The 22,123-nt window shown below is 36.8% G+C and overlaps 1 protein-coding gene across 3 annotated transcripts in view; it reads left to right on the forward strand.

Annotated features, from left to right (window-relative positions):
- Window positions 1–22,123, forward strand: part of DTNBP1 (dystrobrevin binding protein 1) — a 72,697-nt gene that overhangs the window by 564 nt on the left and 50,010 nt on the right. For 2 of the 3 annotated variants that reach the window (XM_072853334.1, XM_072853335.1), the window contains exons 2-6: window positions 3,127–3,177; window positions 6,265–6,315; window positions 7,163–7,223; window positions 11,056–11,188; window positions 19,116–19,248. In XM_072853334.1, coding sequence (XP_072709435.1) covers window positions 3,127–3,177; window positions 6,265–6,315; window positions 7,163–7,223; window positions 11,056–11,188; window positions 19,116–19,248 — 429 coding nt within the window. Of the gene's footprint in view, window positions 1–322; window positions 342–3,126; window positions 3,178–6,264; window positions 6,316–7,162; window positions 7,224–11,055; window positions 11,189–19,115; window positions 19,249–22,123 lie in introns of those variants that run through there. The other variant, XM_072853333.1, reaches the window with a different exon arrangement.

Genomic DNA, 22,123 nt, shown 5'->3' on the forward strand with positions numbered 1-22,123 from the left:
GATGTGAATGGGGTCAATTAACGCGCTTGAATTTTTTATGAAGTAATTGACCTTCAAGGTTTTATAGATCCATGTAATTGCTTAAAGAGCATCGCTGTACTCTGTTCGGCATATGAACGGCTTTTCTCTCCTTGGAAGATGAGTTACTGTCACTTGGGGAAAAGAAGCACAGGATAAGCGGAAGGAGCAGCCCCTTAGCTTACGTTAAAAAGTAGAAAGACATTCTTCCTACGTTGCCTCACAAGGGTTTTTGGGATGGGCCCTGTGTCAGTGCTATTTTTAGTCCAAGCAGGTGGTCCGAATGAGCATTGCTGGAAGTCAGTGGATGGCCGGAGAACAAGGTCATGCCTTTGCTGCAAAACTGTTGGTTTGTAATGAGCCACAGGAGAGTATCGCGTTGTGATCAATTACTTTTAAAAACTGCATGGTCTTTGGCCGTGATGAGGCTGCCTTGTAATAGCCCTATGGTAAATACTTATATATAGCGATGGATGTCTATGTACTCCAGAAACTTAAGTAGTTTATAATGACTTATTTGCACCAGTCTATGGTGGTCCAGATAAATTGATAGAATAAGCTACCAATCAAGCAGATAATTTGCTTATATGTTATCTGTCTCATCTTAACAAACAGTAAATGAATATTAACATGTCTTAAGAATACAGACTAAGGCATTGCTTTATGGCTGGCTGTCTTTCTGTTTTGCTGTTATTTTTAGAACTTCTCACAGAGTTTGATGCCTCAGTACAGTGTAAGGTTCTTTTGAAAAAGGTGTTTTTCACATGATGAAAGAGGACACAGAAAGGTTATAACATGCTGGATCCAATGGTTCTTTAACTCTGTATCTTCATGCATTGCTGCAGTGGAGTCAATATGTTTCCATATAGTCTCTAATTTGCCTTCTTCCTTGTATTGCAATGTGTTCTGTTTTGAGAACAGTCTCTGATTTCATCATTTCCATCTTTGTGTTTTAGCAGCTCTATTAATGTGCCGGCCTTGGAGTGTCCCTTCTTTAAGTTTTTTTTAATCTGGAATGTATTCTTTGTTGCCATTGGGAACCTGCATCTTGGAGCCATAGTAGCAGAGGCTGTGGAAAGCATCAGGTTTTTTCCTGTAGTGTCCCCATGGATTCAGGCCAGAACACGACTTGTCCTGTTTTGCCCTTTTTCCCTTCCTAGGCAGTGCAACCGTAATGCCATAGTGTTTTGGATTACCCCATTCCCTACCCCACCAAAGTGGTGATAGAAGTCATTTTATGCTGTTAAGACTTGAGCTCAAAATGGTCAAAACCCAGAGAAAGTGTTTCTGGTGTCAAGAATGCTGGGCCAGTTGTGGCCAACTTTTAACTACACATGAATGCTTGCAAAGTGGAACAGTTGGATTTCTTGAAACGTTGAGAGGGAGAAGATTTTCCAGGGCTTCTAAGGAAAGAATATCCCTTCCAAAGGAGTAAGGGAATGCTTATGTGCAGCTGAAAAAGATTAAATCTGGGGTTGTGTGATCTACAGAAATAGCAGTTTAGGGTTCTTAGCCATTTCTGTGTGCAAAGAAATGAGCTCCCCTTTCCCCTGCTCAGCTGTGTCTCCTGTCTACTTCTGTGTATCCTGTGAGGTATCTAGATTTTGACCCATTTACCTGCAAGCAGCCTTTTGCAGGAAGAGGGAAAAAAAACCCCAACAGTGAGCTGTATTGTGCTCAGACAGTAATTTGTGTGCTTCTGCCAACTTGAGTGATGTGGCTTACACTACCTCTACTTTGTACAGAGAACACTGCTGAAAGGAAGCCAATATTGTGTAGTTAATGATAAATCCTTTAACTTCTGACTGCTTGGCAGATATTCTAGTAAGAGAACTGGTAGTTGTGACCCAGCATTGCCTTCTATCCCTGTATGCAGAGGAGTGCTGCTGTTACAGGCTGGGGTGCGTACTGGGGAACGTGACAGAGAAGGGCAAATTGCAGAGCTTTCTGCAACCGTGTTCTTCCTCAGTGGGCTGTGGTTGTTGCTACTTGGCTTGACTATTATGGAGAGCTCTGACAGGGAGTGGAGACCTGCCTTAGCAAGTCTTTTCTCAAACTGTCAACCACCTATTTTGCTGTAGAGCTTTGAGGTTTCTTCTTTGAGTTCCTGGAAATTGGTGGTGGTCAAGACTAGGGGAGTGATTGGCTCACCCTAGAAGCAGCCTGAATATCTATATATTAGGGTGTTTCTCAGTCACTGGTTCACTCAGGATTACATATCTCTCTGCCACGTCTGGAGGATATCATTGGAGCTCATAGCTCATTTCCATCTTGCTCATGTCTGTGTGTCCTTTATTTCTTCCTAACCCTTGCTGTCCTGGACAGCTGGGACTCCAAAGGGCATAGAGGCTGAGGACATCCATCATCTTGGTGGTCAGGGAACAGCAGGAGGTTTTGGTTCTCACTCTGCCATGCCAACTTGACTAGCATATACGGGTTGACTGCAAAAGAGTAAAGTGTGGAAGAGTTGTGTGGTGTGGGGGGAGTCATTTGTTGTTGGTTGGAGTTTGGGAGTTTTTGGTTTGTTTGTTTTGTTTTTTGGGAGCAAGATACCAGTCAGTTTGAAATCGCCATAGATGAAACAAGCCTCAAATATGCTCAGTAGCAGCGCAGTGTGGTGATGCTGCTGGAGGTTCTGATAGTTGGCAGAAGAAAAGTTGTGCTTGTGCTAGTTTTGTGTTGGCAGACTTATGGTAAGTGGGTACAAATGTTTCTATGTGACTGTCGTGCTTTTCCTTGGCACATATGCCTTCTTGTAAAGAGTGTTCTTCAGGATTGGATTGATTATTTCTATGCAGATCTTTAATACCTGTCTGCTAAGGAAACAGTATCAAGAGCTGGATGACTTGGATATATAGCTCCCATTAAACTTTTCGTACCCAATTGCTTGATGCACTTGTAGAAAAATGTCATAATTTAGATGCAGTGTAGGTGGAAATAATTTCATATGACAGTCTTCACAAACTAAGTGAAATTTGATTTATTTATGAAATAAGCTGACACAAAATTAACTATAATAGACTGGAATGAACACATTATGTGTTCAAACAAGTTGTTATCTGTTTTTGGTGTTGGAAATGTCTGATGGTTTTGTGTTTTGATTTATAGGTTGAAGACTTTGGGCGACAAATCAAGAGAAGCAAAAAAAAGCAGGCAGAGGTACTTCTGAACATCTTAATGTATAGCATTGATCTAGAATGTTCTTGTTTAAAGAAAAATTTGAAAGTGGTTCATATATATAAGCCAGTTACAAAAACATTTTCCTGTAATTTTACAGAATATTCTTTTGGTAACAGAAAAGCTTAACTGTAATACTGAGGAAATACTTTGCTTAATAGAACCTTGATTGATAGGCCTAAATAATTTCTGGTGGCCATCAATCAATTTATAAATGACTATTTAAATTATGTGAATTTTCAATGTTATTGTACTACTTTATAAAAGATTCAGGTTGCAGTACACTGAAATGTAATTGTTTACAATTTCAGTGAATCTCATGTACTGAAACTGTAATTCAGTTTTTTTAGTGCAAGAACAGAAATATGAGCCTTTTTATTGTGGAATATGTATAATGGAGTACTTCCATTATCTGTTTTCATCTCTATTGCAAGAAGATTTAAGAATTGTGGTGGGGTTTTTATCCTCTGCATTTTAGTATATTGTTCATTCCTTCAACCTGTGTAAACTATAGGGAAAGACTGCTTAACATCTGTAAATGTTGCTTCTGCAAATAAGCTCAGATGTGCTTAGTGTAAAGCACGTCCTTACTAAAACACAGTATGTAGACACAAATTAGTTTTAAAACAAGCCCTGAACAAAAAATAAGGCATCTGAAATAAACTGTATTAAGTTCTGAAGCTTGACGTTTGGGATGTAAAGGTTTTTTAACAGAAGACTGGTTGTATTGACAAGACACAGAAACTAAACTAAGAATGGGTGAAGTTTTGAATAAAACTATTTTACGCAACTGCTTTCTTTGTATGTTTCCAGTCCATAATATTTTGGTTCATCTGGTGTGCTGTAAATACCCATCACTTTTGAGAAAAGCACTGGGTAAACCAATTGGATCATCACAAATAGGGGAATGCCAGGGTGACTTCTGCTTTGCTGATGAAGTTCTGGGACAAATATAGCTTAGCTTGGTTGTCAGGGTGGCTGAGAGCTTGTCGGTCAGGATCAGAGGAGAGGCCAGTAAGGGTGATGTTGCGATGGGAGTTTATTACTGACCATCTGATCAGGGAGTGAATGATGTCTTCTCTAAAAAACTTGAGGAATTCTCTGTATCATTAAACCCCCATTCTTGTGGGGCCCTTTAACTTCCTTGACATCTGCTGAAAGGACAGCACAGCAGGATGCAGTCAAGAAGAGTTCTGGAGGGTGTCAGAGATAACTTCTTGATACACTCTTCATAACTTCTTTGGCATGCAAGAATAGCCTTAGGGAAGCCAGAGCTCACCTAGAACTGACACTTACAAGAAGACAGCAAGGACAAGAAGAGCTTCTAGCCCTGCATTGGTAATAAAAGGCTGAACAAAGAAAATGCGGGGTTGTTGATGAACGGGGTGGATGATTTAGTGACAGCAAATATAAATGTTGTTGAGGTACTCAATACCTTTGTTGCTTCAGCCCTCACAAACAAGGTCTCCCAGTCCCCTGTGCTTAGTGAAAAGGAAGAGACTGACCAGTAGTGGATGAAGACCAGTTTGGGGAACTCAACCCATAAAAGCTCATAGGACCATATGGGCCAAGAGGTACTTCATGAAGTTCAAGAGGTACAAATCCAAAGTGTTTTCCTGGGAAGAAAGTATCCCCTGCAACAATACAGACTGGGGCTGACTGACTAGTTGGGAAGCAGCTTTGCTGAAAAGACCCTGGGGGTCTCGGGAGAGAGCAAGCTGAATGTGAGCCAGCAACATGCAGCAAGGAAAGCCAACAGCTTCCTGGGCTATATGAACAGGACCAGAGGCAGTGGGATTGAGGGAGGTGATTATCTTCTGCGCTCAGCACTCCTTAGACCACATCTAGCTACTGTTTTGGGGCCCTGATGTAAGAAAGATATTGATAACCTGGAGCAAGTTTAGTGGAGGGCCACCAAGATGGCTGAGGTTGGAACTCTCTGTATATGAGGAAAGGCTGAGACCGGGGCTTGTTCAGCCTGGAGAATAGATGGCTTTGGGGAGACCTAACAGCAGCCCATCATTACCTATGAGGAGGTTATCAAGGAGTTGGAGCAAGGCTCTTGACACTGGTACATGGTGGGAACATGAAAGGCGATACGCATAAGTTGAAACGAGATTTTCAGACAGGAAAAGGCTATAAGTAAAAGCTTTTTCCTCATGAGGACAATCAAACAGTGGAACAGGTTGCTCACAGTTGCACACAAGTTTCTGTTCTCCGAGGTTTTCATGTTGCAACTGGACAGAGCCTTGAGCAAGCTGGTCTGATCCCATAGCTGGTCCTGCTTTGAACAGGAGGTTGCACTAGAGACCGCGTGAGGTCCCTTCCCACTTTGCTGGTTCTATCACTTTTCCCTTGGTTTAAGGGAAAAAAGGTTTTATTTATGGTATTTGGGTTTTTTCCATTCAAATTGTTTGGATGACAGTGCAAAACCGTCTATTCCGGTAATCTTCCAAGAGACGAATCTTGAATGACATCAAGATCTTCACATAATACACCCTTAAAAGTGCTGCATTGTTAATTTTCTTTAACTTATGATAAGTTGCCTTTATATTTCAAGCTGTTATTAATGAAAATGTATGCATCCAATAGGAGATCATTAGAGCCTTAAACTGGCAAAGGTTCTTTAGCTTAGTATTTATTTTTAATGTAGAATACATTAAGTGTGATATCTTTATTGAGGGACATAAAGAACTTGTGTAGTAGTCTTATTTTCAGAATGTTTCTGTCCACTATTTTAAGTTAAAACAATGTTGATCCTGTGTGTTCGTTAACTGTACTAAGAAATTATCTCATAAAAGTTGTTTTTAATGGACATAGTCAAAAAGAGGTAAGAATGGGCTACCATAAAATAACAAGGGGAAAAAAAGTAACGCTAGCTTTAGAATATTCTTGTAAGACACACTGTGTAATGCATTTTAAACCAGAATTAACAAAATGTTCTTGAAAGTGAACAGTAGGGAATGTTTCTGTACTCAGCATATCTGTCAAATGCGGATGTGTGTGCACACATATTTTATATCAGCCTTCTATTCATTAACATTTGTATATTTGCAATTTGTTTTATAGAACTGTTCAGTGTTTGCCAGAGTTTTCTGCTGGACTGGAATTACTGAGCAGGTATGACCTTCCATTTCTTTGTTTGTGTCTGCTTCCTGTAATTTCAGAAATAACTTTATTAGATTAAGAAAATGAGAAGAAAATGAAGGTGTTGCTAATAGTTTTTTTGGATGTTCTGCAGTGAGTGGAGTGGGGGTGGTTACCAAATGATAAATATGTTTAAAGCTTGCCCAATCCTTAAGTGCTGGCATGTTAACGAAACAGAAATTCTGAAGGAAAAGGAACATTTGAAAGATGACTTTAATTCAGGGTCTAATGCACAGGGATGAAGGAGACCAGCACTGAAGCCCAGCATGTGGTTTTAATTTGACTTTTTATAACTTTTACATATTTGATATGGTTTCATTCTGTCATAATAGAGACAGTATGCCTGTCGTTGCCATGAAAAGAAAGTGTATTCAATGTGCATTTAATAACATTTTTTCTGAGTAACAGAAGCTATCTGCATTATAAATTTCCTTTGTATTTTTATCTTTTTTTAAATCTATTTTCTTTTGGGGGGTGGGGTGTGATTACAATCTTGTTAATTTTTTTCATTTTCTTAATGAAGTTGGGTTCCAAGTAGTGCTTAAGGCTTTTATATGTAGTCTTATAAATATTGCTGGGTCCATTTAGCTCTTAATGTAAGCTAGCAGTTTAAAAAACATGAATCACTTTCTTTGAACAAAATTATTTCTTACTGTGTATTTCTTTCTGGTATTTACTGTTCTACCAAGACAACTGCACAGCTTTTTACACTGTTATTTCTGGTAGTCCCTGTAAATATAAGCACAGTGGCATCCATGAAATCCTCTTCCTTTGTAAGGGGAACACAGTAAAAATAGTCATTTATCTTTCTTCTCTTCAGATATGAAGATGCTTGGGCTGCCCTTCACAAAGGAGCCAAAGATTGTGCAAAAGCTGGAGAGGTAAGAAAAAATAACAATGCCACACTTGAAATATTTTAAAATGTGTAACTAATTTTAAACTAAATTTTTAGTACCAGTGTATCGGGTTGACCCTGGGCACTAGGTAAGCACCCACACAGCCTTATTCACTCCTCCACCAGTGGGACATAGGAGAGAACAGGAAGAACAAAAATGAGAAAACTCATGGTTCAAAATAAAGACAGTTTAATAATTGAAGGACAGAGGACAAACAAGTGGTGCAAAAGCAGTCACAACCTCCCACAAGCATACCAATGCCCAGCCAGTCTCAGAGCAATGGTTACCTTGGAAGACCAAACCCTTAGTTTTTATTGTTGAGCATGATGTTATGTGGTATAAAATATCCCTTTGGCCAATGGTCAACTGTTCTGGCTGTGTCCCCTCCCAACTTCTTGCCCACCCCCAGCCTACTTGCTGTAGGGGAAGCAGGGGCAAGTGCGGAAGAGAGAAAGCCTTGACACTGTACAAGCATTGTTCAGCAATATCCAAAACATTGGTGTATTATCAATACTGTTTTGGTCAGAAATCCAAGACAGCACCATATGGGCTGCCCTGAAGAAAGTTAACTCTATCCCAGCTGGATCCAGTCCAACCAGTATAATGAAAAAGTAATGCTCTGTATTGCTACTTGGGAAAAATGCCAAGTTGCATTGTTTTTTACTGTGGTTTTAAGATGGTGTTTGACAGACAGCTGATGGAATGAATCAGAATGTCCAGTTCCTCTTGTTTCTCACAGCTCTTCCAGATTTGATGGTACTCAGCCTACAATTAATATTCTTAAAGTATTAAATATAGATATTGTAAAAATTGAAATTCTCTGTGGTCATGTTTCTTACAAGGTATCATCTAACAAGAATTATCTGAAGTTCATTCTCCTGTTTACTTTCTGATATTTCAATTACTGTAACAAACATCGAGTGTGAGAATTTCCTAGTGCTTTTAAAGTACTTTTCAACTGATACATCGATACCCAGAATTTCTTGTCCTCTGTCCTTTGTTCAGATCACTACTTGCACTTAAGCAAAAAATATTAATTATATCAGCTTACTGTTTTTCTCTGGGATATGTTAGGTTAGAGAAGGATATTGAGAAGTACGACTTCATCAGAGTGTGACAAGAAGGTGATGGTAAAAATAAGACATATCCAGAAGTTCAGGTGGTCAGTTTTTGCACTCTTCCGCCATTATTTGAAAGATTTTAAGTTAGCTGGGAATATTATTTTGACACTGCTTAAGACATCTTAACATTGCCAATAAATAATAATGCAAACAATAATGTAATGTAAACATTAAATAATATGATGCAATGTAAACAATTTCAAAAATGATGTTGCATGTTACTGCTGTAGCTCTTTGGAAGCACTGGGGGGGGGGCTGGGAAAGCATAGAATATATTTGGGGTTGAGGCATATTGGTGGTTAGTATCAGGGTAGGGCTGTTGCCTGACATTGTTTGCTTCCCTCTCCTAGTGGACACCAAATGGCAAGATTCGACTTGTCTGGCTGAAAAGATTGAGGAAGTGTCTGTGCTTTCTCTTAATTTTGTTCAGTTTTCCTGTCCTGGAAATAAAGTGGCAAGTTGTATGGTTTATTGCTGGAATGAAGGGAAAGAAAACTTCCAGTAAGCACTACCAATGCATTGCTCTGCTGTTTTGGAGGTCCACACCAGATTTTCCATTTCAAACCCTGTTTAAGGGGCAGACAGTGTAAGCTGCTGGCCACGATGCAGAGCAGGACTGAACTGTGGGGTTCTCTGTTCTGGCTGAAACCTTTACTTTGGCCAGCTGCATCCTCCCTGACTCTCCTGGTTTCCTTAGGAGTCTTCTCTGTATCTTTTTCCAATGGATAAAAAACTCACTGCTTAATGTATTTTGAAGAGGTGTATTTAGGGTAAGAAAGATACTATGTTCTTCTTTCTCTTGCCTAATAGTATGGCCCACCTTTTCCACATGTTCCAGTGAAAACCTTCAGTTATTAGAGATGAAGTTCTTCCTGCCAGCTTTGTGTGTTTTATTGCTCATGATGATTTTTTTTAGAAGATCTCTTAAATGACTTGCTTACAACTTCGTAATACTTGCAATAGTTTGCTTTAAAAGTTGTAGTTCTGAAAACAATGCGAAGTTTCATATATATAAAACCAATGTAACCTTAATCTCACATATTATGGCTGCTTGGGAAAATTAGAATGGAAAGCTTCCAAAAAGACTTTGAAATTTTCCATGAAATTCAGATGTTTACTTTTGGGAGAATCCAAAATATGTATCACTTGTGGTTTTTTTGTTTGTTTCTTTTTTATAAAAGTAGAAAATACAGGATTCAATAAAATAAGAATTGTTTCAGCACAGAAGATTGACTGTACTATATCAGACCTAAAGGTCTACTTTCCCAGTATCCTATTTCTGGTGCCAGCCAGTAGTGGGTAAATAAGACAGCACGAGTACTTTATAAATGTTGAATAGAAAAAGGAACGTGAAAACGTCAGGCTTTAATTGCTGTCTACAGTCTTGCCATGTTAAATTACAGATGCTAACTACCAGTTCCATCTGTAAAATTGTCCTAAAAATACTGCTTTTAGATTATCGTAATTTTAGCTGCATTTAGTTCTCTCTGAGCTGATGTTTTTCTGGTGTTTGCCCCCATCACATGGGTTTGTTTTGTTTTGGTGTTTTTCTTTACTGTTTAATGGATATAAATCCTGTATCTCATTCTCAAAAATAGACTTGGCTTTAAATAAGGATGTTGGTCTTCTGAAATGTTTCATTACTCACTGGGCTTTGGAATAAGTTTTCAAACCTTATCTGGTAAAACAGGATGGCTTTTTGGCAGTTAGTTGGAGGAATTTGGCAATGGGAGAAGTTGTTGTTCTTCTAAAAGAATCTGTCTGAAGTGGGTAGAATCTACTAAGATTCTGCAGGATCTCTGAGAACTTCCTTTGCCCATTGCTCAGACTTTTTCAGTTTCTGCAGCTAAATTCTACAAAAACTGAGGAGTTCAGAATGCAGATGCAGCCATGGGCTGCAGTTGTGTGCAAGAAGAAGAATGGGAATGGAACTAAGAGCAGGGAAACTATAACTGAATCATCTCAAGAATCATATATAAGGGAAACATTTATTACCCAGGATCTCTTGATCTTGCTGTTTTTCATAGAATCTGACCTATATAAATAAAACTTTTAAGCAGTGTATCCTCTTCTCATTATACTATTGTATAATAAAAGTTAGGAAGAATCAAAGAGCAAAAATTGAACTAATGTAGAAGTGTGTTCATAAACACTTGCAACTACTGCAGTTAAGTTTAGCAAAAGGGCAGAAGAGCAGGACTGTTATAAAGGCAACTTTTTTTAAAACATCATTCCTTTTATTTCATTTTCTAGAGTATTTCGAATGGGCAGAATTTTCAATTTTGTTGTTAAGATTAAATTGGTATGATTAGCAACATTAAACTGTTATTGATCTAAATAAGCCTTACATTACAGCACTGCAATGTTGTTGTTGTGTACCAGTACAATGGTGTAAAATTCCAGATGCATGTTATTTACAGTTAATAAACTCCATAAAATATTTCCTGCATTGATGAGTATATTGAGAAATAACTTTTTATCTTGTTTTGATCAATGCATTTTGATATAAATATTTCATACTACAGGGGCTTTCTTAAGTATGTTATATATTTACTTGAGAAGTACACAAGTGGCAGTGCTATAGGGTTGCTGTGCTGACCTTATGCTTGCAGATGCATGAATTCTAAAAATTAGTCAAGATGCTCATAAATAGGTACATAAATTTGCAAGTGAACTAAAGAACCTGTGTGTTTCAGGTGGTGGATAGTGAAGTTGTGATGCTTTCTGCACATTGGGAGAAGAAAAGGAACAGTCTGGTGGAACTACAGGATCAGCTGCAACAAATACCTGGGTTTTTAGCAGATCTGGAATGCCTCACGGCAAGCCTCGGTAAGGTTTTATAGACCTAACAAGCATTCAAGTCAGTAAAGAGGATTAGACTGAAGTTCAGCTGTTGTGAACTTTGCAATTATAAAATTTAATTTTGCTTCCCAAACACAACCTTTCTATTATAAAACAGTAGTTCTTAAACAAACTGGTTTTGTAAAAGAGCAAAGTTAGTAGTTGTTGCTCTCCCAGCAGTTAAAATATTGTATGTGTCATTATTTGGGAAAAAAAATTGTGTGACCCCTGTGTATCTTGGTGTGAACAGTTGAAAATTATTATTCTTGAAGTCTTTTTAAATTGTTAAAGGTTTGTAAGTAGTGTGAACACTCATATGTAGTTGCTTCTCATTGATTGAGTCTATATAATTTTATATAATAATTTGTTTTAAATCATCATTTGGTTGAGGGGGCAAGAAATTTACCTGGCATGGGACACTTTCAAGGCGGAAACTTTTTGTTGAGAGTAGTTGTTGGTTCCAAAGCTAGCTTCCATAGTTTAAGTTAGTGTACAAGGTTAAGCTATTCTGAAGTGATACCCAGCTGGGTGAAACTAGCAATGCTACGTATTAAGGTTACCAAATACCTCATGTTTGTTAGGTGGGTGCCAATTTTTATAACTTTACCAAATGTTAACCTGTTGATTTAATTTCAAAGATGAAAAGATGAATGCTTTAGTGGACTACTTCTGGAAACCTCTCATACAAAACAGTTGATCCACTGTTGAAAATGAAATTAGGAAAAAATGATCTGGCCTCTTAGTCCCTGAAAAGCTCTAGTGTTACTGAGCCTTGAAATGGGGACACAGCGTTTGACAAGTAGCAAGCCGTTCTGTCAACAGTAGGCCTCTTGCTGCCTCCATGAAAATCTGTTCAAGTTGCTTCAAATTAAAGTTTTGAAAAACTGCTGTCTGTGCATGGATTTTAGTAGCTAAGTTCCCCAGGGACTCTGCCTGCATTATTCTTACACCAGCTGGGAAGCATGCAGAAATTCTTCATGTAATTGCAGCTCTTGTTTTTTGTGTAGTGGGCTGGATTTGTGTGCTGGCATCTGATGTGAAGAGAAGGAGGGTTCTTTTCTGTGTTCAAAGGCTAATTTCTCATTCTTCTATGGTCAGTGGATATGCACAAATCTGCTTTTGTTCCTGGGTAGGCTGGTAATAACTTTGCTATTTCTTTCTGGACCAAGGAATATATTTCACTTTTTATTACCATTTTCTTATACCACTTTATTTAGTAAGTCTTTATCATGTGTGGTAACCTTTTAATGTTGGCTCTTTGAAAAGCTCAATTATTTTCTAAGGAAATACCAATTCAAATAATGATTTATTTAAATACTGATTTTAATATCATCATGCACAAAATGATGCAGTCCACTGGTAGACCAAAGATAAACAATACATAAAAACTTAATGGAATTGTCTTTATAATTCATAACTGCAAATGCTATAAATCCTGATTAATTGGGGTTACCTTCCCATTTCTAATGTTATAGTTTTATGAACTAGAATTAATCTCACCCTGATTGTAGAATTACTTGGAGAAGGCTCAGTGTCTCTAGAATATTTTTGATACTGCAACAAGCGGGATTTAAGGAAGCATTAACCAGTCTGTTTGGGGAAGCGAATTAATTTTTAAGTCTACTGCTAAGGTTGTGAGACTTGAACTAAATCTTCTAGTGTCACCTCGTGTGTCAGATTTCAAGTAATTTACCTAGAGGTTTTTATTAGTTCCTCCTAACCACTGTGAGTTTTTTGGAATTGTTTTTTTCTAATAAGTTTTATAGACTCTATTTGAAGAGAAAGGTATAACTTATATCAAATTCAATATCTACACTTTTGGAAGTGATTTACCAGAAATTTGCTGTGATATTCTGCTCACTGTTTTTAGTTTTTATAACTCTGAACTATCAGCTTTTTATACATGTAAACTATAGCCACTTTTCCAAGAGATGACTAATGCTGTGGCTGTGAATTTTAAACACAAGTGAAACATTCTGTAAAAAATATGTGAATATAGAATTCTGTAAACTGCTGTGTCCTGGGTTTTGCATCCAAGATGTAATGTGGCTAATCTTCCTCATTTCAGAAAAGTAATAGTTCTGTGGTGTGACCTGATACGCTTCTAATAAATCTATTAATGGTTTAATTTTGAAAGTAGATAGGGAACCCTGGCTGCTTTTGATAAAAGAAATTTCAGATAATGGAAATGAGCCTTTTTAGTGACCTACTTAAAATTGGTATGAGTCATGTACAGATTCTTCAGCTTTTGCTGTGTATTACAAGACACGTTTTAATTAGCACTTTTATAAATAAAGCACTTTTATAATAAAGTACCTAAGTCCTTTAACTTAGGTACTCACATGATCAGTCATCCCTCACTTCAAGTAAAAAGTCTGTCTTCATTTGATAAATTTATTGTATTATGCAACCTCTTGTAGCTGCTGTTGAAAACTTTGAAGAAAAAATTACTCTCATGTAAAATGGAAAAGGACAGTTATTACCCTTTCGAAGTCCAGAATTTGAATAATCACTTAAGTTAATTTTTATTTGAGATGTTGTAGAAAATATCTGCTTGCTGATATCTGACATACTTGTCTTAATATGAAATATGCTTCATGTTTGAGCAGGGGCATTTTGCTCTATGCTCAAATATCTGTTTTGATTTCAGCAAATCAATGCATACAAACCTTGAACCAAATCCAATTTTCCCTTTTTTTTTTTTCTCCAAACATCAAATGTTAAGTATCAACTTGATATTGGTTTCAGAAAGGCTGGTCATGAACATAGGTGACAGACCCAATGTAGGGTGAAAATTTAGACTGGTAAGACTGGGAGGAAAATAAGGCTGGGTTTATATTCACAGAGATAAAAGGCATTGCTTCCTACTCTTTAATAAATATTGTTTTCCAAAGTATGGGTTGGATGGGTGTGAGAAACCATTAGGGAAACAGAAACTTTTCGCACTGCTTAGGGGAGGTATCCTTGTTTATATCTTCAGCAGAAGGTCATGCTTTATTTTGAAATTGTGTATCAAGGATGGAAAGCTACCATTTTCTAGCTTTGCAAAATTCAATCCAATTTGTTCAGAATTTGCATTTAAAAAAAAAAAGGCTATGTTCCCTTTGTTTAAGAAGTGGGATTAAAGACTTCTTAATGGCTTCTTCAGAAATTAAGGAAATGTACTAAAACTTGTGAAATATAAGGTCATAGTGATTGTAATATCTTTTTCATTAAATACAGGCTTTTTATTTTGGTAACATTTGAACTACTTTAAGAACTTAATACCCCATATTTTGGCTACTTGTTTTGCAGCAAAAAAGTGTGTTTTAATAAAATATACTTATTTTTTAATTTCTTGATAAAAATGCCAAAGATTTTTCCAGTTTGAATAATACAGTATACTTCCAGCAACATCTTGTATTCTGAGATTATAGAATTTAATTTTTGTTCATTTCATCAGTTTGTAGACAGCCTCTGAAGCAGTACTTTTAGGAGGAAAAAGTGTAGTGAGTAATAGTCCATAGACTTGTCTCTTTGGGGAAGACATGAGTATCTTCGGGGAAGAGAAGTAATTAGTTTACTATTATCTATTTATTAGTTGTGGCTTATGTCAGGATTTAGGTATTAGCAGGTATTGGTCAAGTAAAAGTGAATTTAAGACCTGACAATATATTAATCAAGATTTTTCATAGAGCTGGCATTTTAACTTGGACTTCTGAATTGTGTTTGGTTACTTAAATAACAGTTTCTTTTTTGTTAGCATCTAGCTGTTGATAGCTCTTGAAAAAGAGCTGGATAAATGTTTTGTGATGCAGAAATCTAGAACATGCATTCCATTAGAAGACTCTAGTTTTTAGTGGTTTCTTTTTGATTTTAAAATTATTTTTAAAGTTAGGAGAGCTGTAAAAACTTTTACTGTAAATGAGTAATGATTTGCAGTTGGGAAAATGTTTAAAGAAAATAATATTTTATTATTAATTAAAACAATTTTTCTAACTGGTTGATGGTTGTTTAAAAACTGCTGTTACTTCTCTTGCTTTCATGAGTTTCATTGTCTGAGATGGAAAGGCATTTATCTTTTACTGAGAAAATCAGAGAAAACACTGGGGAGATGTATGTAAAACAAGGGAATTTGAATAATATAGTGTAATGATACCTATGTTCAACAGGAAGTTTTTCTTTCGTAGGCTCCAGGGCAGAATGCTTCAGTGGAGAGGGTTGTTGTATAAGGTGGAGATATATATGTATAAATGGCATATAGTTTGGTGTTGTAAACTTGGAAATGTCTGTGGCTTGAATACAGAAGGAAAAATATCCTAGTATACTTGCTATGTAGTTTCAGCAAAGAAGCTGTTTTAGCTTCATGTAAATGGTATGATACTAGCTGGGTTTAAGATCTTTTCTTTAAAAACAAAGCGAAATTGCGCGCTAGTAGAACCATAATTATGTAAAGAATTTTTTTCTTCCTGTATATATATGTCTTTTACTGCTCATTTTAAGCTTTTGGTAATGTGTCCCTGTCTGACCTAGAGGTAGAGAGCATTTCTTTGATATGATTGTTTCCATCCTTTCTGTTTTCTGCCTTTTCGCCTTTTAATCAGAAAATGAATGAACTTTGTAAAAATGTCTTTAATACTCCTTGATGGTTTCTGTTGTTTTGGTGGCTGGGACAGTGCAGGAAAGCTACACTGAAAGTTATTGTAGGAAAAATTGGAAACTGTAATATTTTCTGATATACAGCTGTGATTTAGCTTTTCTAACAATTTTTGTACTACTGCAGAACTACAGGTAACATAGGTTTCAGTTTAAAAAAAAAATTGTGGTAAATTTAAATTAGCTAAACTTTAGAAAGAAACATTTTCAGGTACAGGTACAGAATTGGTTTTTGTGGTTGTTGAGTTCTAGATAAATACTTTAATACCTGAGTAGCTGGTAAACTAAGAAAAACAGCGTACACTGATGGAAGAAAATTCAACATAATGTCATCTGATCAAACTTTAACATACTTTAAAAAAATTAAAACTAAGAACTAAGAACTTGTAATAGTGTTGTTATACCTGTGATAGTGTAAGAAAGACAGACCAAACTAATATAATCGGAATGATGTGACCTAAAGAACAAGTTTTTTTGTCAGCTATCTAATAAAAAATATTATTTCTACCAAGTGTGGCATATTACTATACAGGAAAATTCTTAATCTAACGGTACAATGAATTTTTTTCCAGCTTCCTTAAAAAGATTAAAAGGAGAGGGTGTTTTTCTCCTTCATAGCAATGCTGTTTCAGAGTGAGATGGTGATTGTTGCCTGACCACTTGGTTGTGGGATTTCTTGAAGAGCTGGAAAAGAAGTAATGTTCTTGCAGGTATTCTTTAGAACATTAGCTGGCTTTCTGGGGCAGATTCATTCTAGCTGCCACTGTGAACCATAAACTGGAAGTGAAGAATTTCTAGATTTCTTATTTTTGCTAAATAACTTTTTTAAAAGTATGAACTTATTTATATGTGGATATAGATGAGAGCTGATCAAAGCATTATGGCTTAAGTTTTGAATTGTTTAGATATGTAGCTTTGTTTGGAACTTTCCTTTGATGCACAGTGCATACGTTCTCATTTGGGTAGGAGAGACGTTAATTCACAACCGTAGCTGGTGCTATGCCTTTGTGATGGAGTTAGTCTTCAACTTTTTTTGTGAAAAGCAACTAAGTTTTCTTTCACTTCAGAAAAGAAAAATTCTGAAACCTATGTTGCAGTAAAGCAGGGTTGTTGTCTTCTGGAGAGATCTTAAATGTTTATTGCTGTTCTTCAGGAGGACAGTGTTTTCTGCAGTTCCCACTAGAGGCTGCTCAAATGCTAGTGCTAGGAATCAGTTGCCCTTTAGAATTCACTTTTCTTCATCCTCTTTATTTTCCTGTTCTTTGTTGTTGTCTTTTAATATTATTTAAATAGGAAGTACAGCAAAGTAGGTGGTCGGTTTTTTAAGTGGAAAAAACAGTGGTTGATGAGTACCTTACTAAATTATCTTGAGCCCTGCTGGGTTTGTGAATTTTGCAAATTAATAAGTGAGCAATCATTCTGAAAAGCAAGTTAGCATAATAGAGACATTTGGATTTTAATGTGCTCAGAAAAGTCCATTTCTTAAGCAAAAAGGGACCACCAGTCATAATTCTTGTCATGGTATTGCCCTTTGAATATGTCTGGATTTTGTGAGAGGAAGTTGAGTATGTGGTAAACAATGCATTTTCCACATCACAATCTTCAGAACTGAAAACTTTTTTTTTTCCCCTCAAACATGTTTCCACATTGTCAACTGCTTCCCCTCCTCGCCCCCTGCCCCCCCCCCCCCCCCAAGTGATCTGTATACAGGTAAATAATTTAAGGAAATCTTTGCTGATTATATGATTCATGTTTCCCTTTCTGACTGTTGTGGAGCAGTACCTTGCTTGTTAGGGACTAAAAAATCTTATGAAGTAATTAGAGCTGAACATGCATGCTAGGAAGTTTGTTTACGAGGTCTTAATTTTTGCTGCTCTAGGGGGACCACTAGGATAGCAATTTCTAATTGAGTAGTGGCTAAGAAAGTTGAAATTTTGCATGCTCCAAGTAGAATGGCCAAACCAGAACTGAAGGTTTGACTGATGCCTTCAGCTTGCCGTTTCCTTCTTTTGAGCATCCAAAACACATTAACTTTAAATCACTTTTTTCTACCTTGAACTGAATAGTTATCATCTTGCTTTATGAAGATTGCTTCTGTCTGTTACAGGCAAAGGTGAAACACAGCCATTTGCCAAAACTCTATCATCTGTGTAGTTCTTCACATCAACAATCAAGTTCATACACTGCAACAGATTAGTGTATCTGTCTCTGAACTGCAAACTCCTTTCTATTCTTTGGCTGCTGTTTTGTGTGTAAAAATGTGATTTAGCCTTCCTCCTGCAATTTACCTTCCCTTTGGTATAGGAGAAGTCCTGGCAAAAGGGTGAATAGTAGTCCTGTATTCACACAGCTCCATCCCAGAGTGACTAGCTGGTTAGAGTTTGGGAAAATAGTTTTTCCACTTTGGGATCCTGAGGAGGGACATGGATTCCATCATTAATCACCTGCAGGGAGAGTGATCCTTTGATACAACATTCACATGGGATAATTCAGGTCAGAAGGGACCTCAGGAGTTCTCTAGTCCAAATTTCTGCTCAAAACAGAGTGAGCTATGAGATCAGATCAGGTTTCTCAGGGCTTTTCACAGGCATGATCTCTTTTAACTTGAGACTCTGAACAATTATGATTAAAGAAGAAATCAGGAAATTTTGCATGTTTTTAGGTGCATGGGTATGTAAAATAGCTAATGGTATGTTTTTTACGTATAAAAAGTTGATTTGACAAATTAACATGTGAAGCTTAAAAGGGCTATATAATAGATTTGCCTATCAGTAAAGGGTCTGTCAACTTTCAAAGTCTGTATTCTTTTATATTATCATGAGGTCATGTAAAAATTAAAACTCTCCCAGTATGCTTTACTTTTGCTTCATTTGAATAATTTAAGATTAGTACTCGTTTTGGTCAGCACAGCTTTATTTCTTAGATGTGTACCAGGCAGGAAGGAGTAAACTGACACTATGTCCAAGAAGCAAAATTAAATTATGAGTTCTGGATGCTTTTTTTCCTGAAGTATAGACCACGAGCCTGTGAGACCAAGATGCTAGGGCAAATATAGTTCTTCAGCATCTTACTGCAAAGGGAACTTCAGATGTCCCTTAACGTGGCTCTGCTGTCTCTCTTTACTATGTGATATGGACTGACATTTGTTTCTCTTTCTGAGCCATTTATATATGTGTAATTATACCATGTTAATTATGTACCTTTATGAATTCCTGTTTCTGTTCAGGTGAGTTGTCCATCTATTAATACAATTTGATATTCATATAAGTATTTCTTATAGCCCAGCTAGAGGCAAACTTTGAGGAAATGGAGAATCATCTATTGTGTCTTGAGGACCTATGTGAACAGTGTGAGTTGGAAAGATACAAATGTATGCAGACATTACAGCTGGAAAACTACAAGAAAACAAAAAGGTAAATAAAACAATTGCTATAAATATAAATTAGCATAAAATATAAACGTTTAGTGATTATTTCTTTTTCTCATATACAATATAATCCCTTTTATTTTCATCTTGTAAAGAAACAGTAATCTTTGACAGGAAGTTGCAAATTTGTAATAAATTCATTGAATGTCAGTTTAACTCTTGGTGAGGAACAAAGAGTGTGTGTGTTTGGAAAATTATCACTACATTGTTGTTAAGATGGAGTCGTGCTTATTATTCTCTACAAACAGTTGGAGTAAGGTCTATTGTTAATAAACACTGATAAATTGTTGTTTCTTTTAATCCCTTGCCCTGTTTTTTTAATTTCTTTTTTTTCCATGTATTGTACCTGTAAAGTTAGGAACTGTATTTTCCTCTTTCTTCCTTTCAGTTCTATCCTGTCCTGTTCTCTGAGTACTTTTTGCTCTGTATGAAAGGTATTAATCTCCTGCCATTCTCTTACTTGCAAAAAGAGGGCATTACTACTTGGAATTGAAGTCCAACATGTAGCAGTATGTGTGAAAAGTCAGAACCTCCAACTCTTGAGCTTCATGTTTACCTGAAAGATATAGTAGCAAGAGATAAACGTTAAGAGCTTAAATAACTTAAACTGTTTAATTTCTTGGTTTTCTTACTGACAGTGCCAAAAATGGCCTTACTGAAGGAGATAAGAAGAGCAGTATTAAGTCCATTATATAAATGAGGAAACGAGGAGTTAAATTGAAGCTGTTTGTCAAAGACAGTCTCTGACAGACCTCTGTTAGGGAGTGGTGGGTAGATGCGGATGCCGAGAGACCTGGAGCCAGCACTGACATGGGGTAACCAGGTTACTTCATCTGTCCAACCATGTGCCCTCTTGTTAGCGAGGGGAAGCACCCTGGCACCCTCCCTGCTTCTCTTGATTGCGGAAGCAAGTTTGATTCGTGTGGTATGGTCAGAACAACTGGTTTTGTTTACGGTCCTAACTAGGATGTGATGATCAAGGGCAGGGCTGCGCCAGACACCACGGGTCACATTTTGTGTAGCTCATCCATTTTCCTATTTCTTGACCCTCCTTTTGCCATCCTTGTACCTCTTTTTTTTTTTTTTTTTTTTTCTGTAATCCCAGTCTCCTCCCAAATAAACAATCCACCCCTAATTATTTTTTCCCTATTGGTCCTGGTTTTGCTAGTCAAACTTGGTATTTCTACCATTATCTAGGGAATCTTGGCCTTTTGTAGTCTTACAGGTATGGTTACCAAAGTACTGCTGGCATTGCAAGTTCTGCCTCCCAGAAGGTCCCCAATACCTTAAAGGTCCCCCTTCAATTTTCTGTGAAGTTTGGCTGTTACTAACTTAACTCCCCTTTAATAATCTGTGAAATCCAGCCATCCCTCATGGTGCTATCTGTAGCTTTTGTCAGCTTCTTCCTATGTTATCTGTCACATCCAGCAATTTCTCATGTCATGTCCTTCAGTTTTTCACATCATGTTCAGTTAGCTTAACCTCAGGCCAGGGCCCCAGCAGTAGTCTTGTCATTTTCCTGCAACCTGGATTTTCTCTTTCCCAAGCCAGGGCGACACCGTTTTCTCTCTCTCCAGGAAGAGTCAACAGTAGTCAGTATGGCTGAATATTCACTTGTTCGGACCTATTTAAGTGATTAAATATTTAATAGTAATAATGTCAAAATTCTAAATATGTTCTATTTAACCAAATAACACACAAATTTAAAATGTGCATAAAGCAACAGATTTGTACCCCCTAAAATACAGTAGTCTTTCTGAAGTTTTCTGAGTTTTGTTTGTTCTCTCTGCCGTCCTCGCTCCCTCTCTCCCTCACCTAGCCTCTGCTTTCAACATCAAAATAAAGTGTTAAACTGTTGCCTGCTCTGCTTAGCAGCATCTAATCAGTTCTATAAATAGAATGCTAAGCAAACTACTTAACGTAATTATAAGCAGATTACATTTGGTCAGATCTAGACAAAACAGGAAAAATGCAGGTAATTTCTGGTTGATCATTACCACTGTATTTATTTAGGTAAGAAATTAACTGCTAGCTCATTAGTAGAAGAATGCTTGCCAATGTAGATACTGGAAGAATGAACAGCCAGTTAATTTAACGTGAGTGTGATTTGTTATGTATGTTTGGAACTCATGATTCTGTCTTCCTCTCTTTAGTGTTTGGGGTTTTTACTGTGATACCAGCTACTGAAAGAATCAAATGGGGGTTCAGGAGTCTATGCTCTCTCTTTAACACAAAAATTATTTTGAGGGAGTGAGTGGTTTTGTGTAAAAAAAAAAAAAAAAAAAAGTATTTCCTGTGTTTTGACAATATAGGGATGAAAACTGAGATGAACGCAAACTCTAGAAACTGTGGTTATTTTCAGCATGTAACAAAAAGTACTTTTATTATAAAGTCACTGTAGAGCTTAGGCTAGAAGCTCATGTATTTCAAGCCTTTTGAAAAATCTTCCTATATGAAAGATTTAGAAGAAAGTGCTTTAGGTCAATATTAAACTTTTGAAATGCAGCTTATGATAAGTATGGGAACTGATTTTCAGAAATAGGTCTCCCTATTAAATAGAACAACTTTATTTCAGTTCAAACAGATCAATTTTTTCCCTTTTGTCGTTGTGTTGAGCACTAGTTTCCAAGTAGATTCATCAATCCAACGTGTTTTCCAAAAGCCTGATGTTTGGAGGGATTGAATGTTTTTCTGTGTGCTTATCTCTGGATTTTTAATATTGTCCTTTTTTGTTGTTTACAGGGTACCAGTATAGTTGTATGAAGTCTAGATTCCACCCTTCTTTTCTCTAGTTAGTCTTGCTGCAATTATTTGCATGTATGTTAGCATTAAACCATGCCGTTTTGTTTCCTGTCCTTTTC

This window comes from Ciconia boyciana, chromosome 2, assembly GCF_034638445.1.
Source record: "Ciconia boyciana chromosome 2, ASM3463844v1, whole genome shotgun sequence".
NCBI lineage: Eukaryota > Metazoa > Chordata > Aves > Ciconiiformes > Ciconiidae > Ciconia > Ciconia boyciana.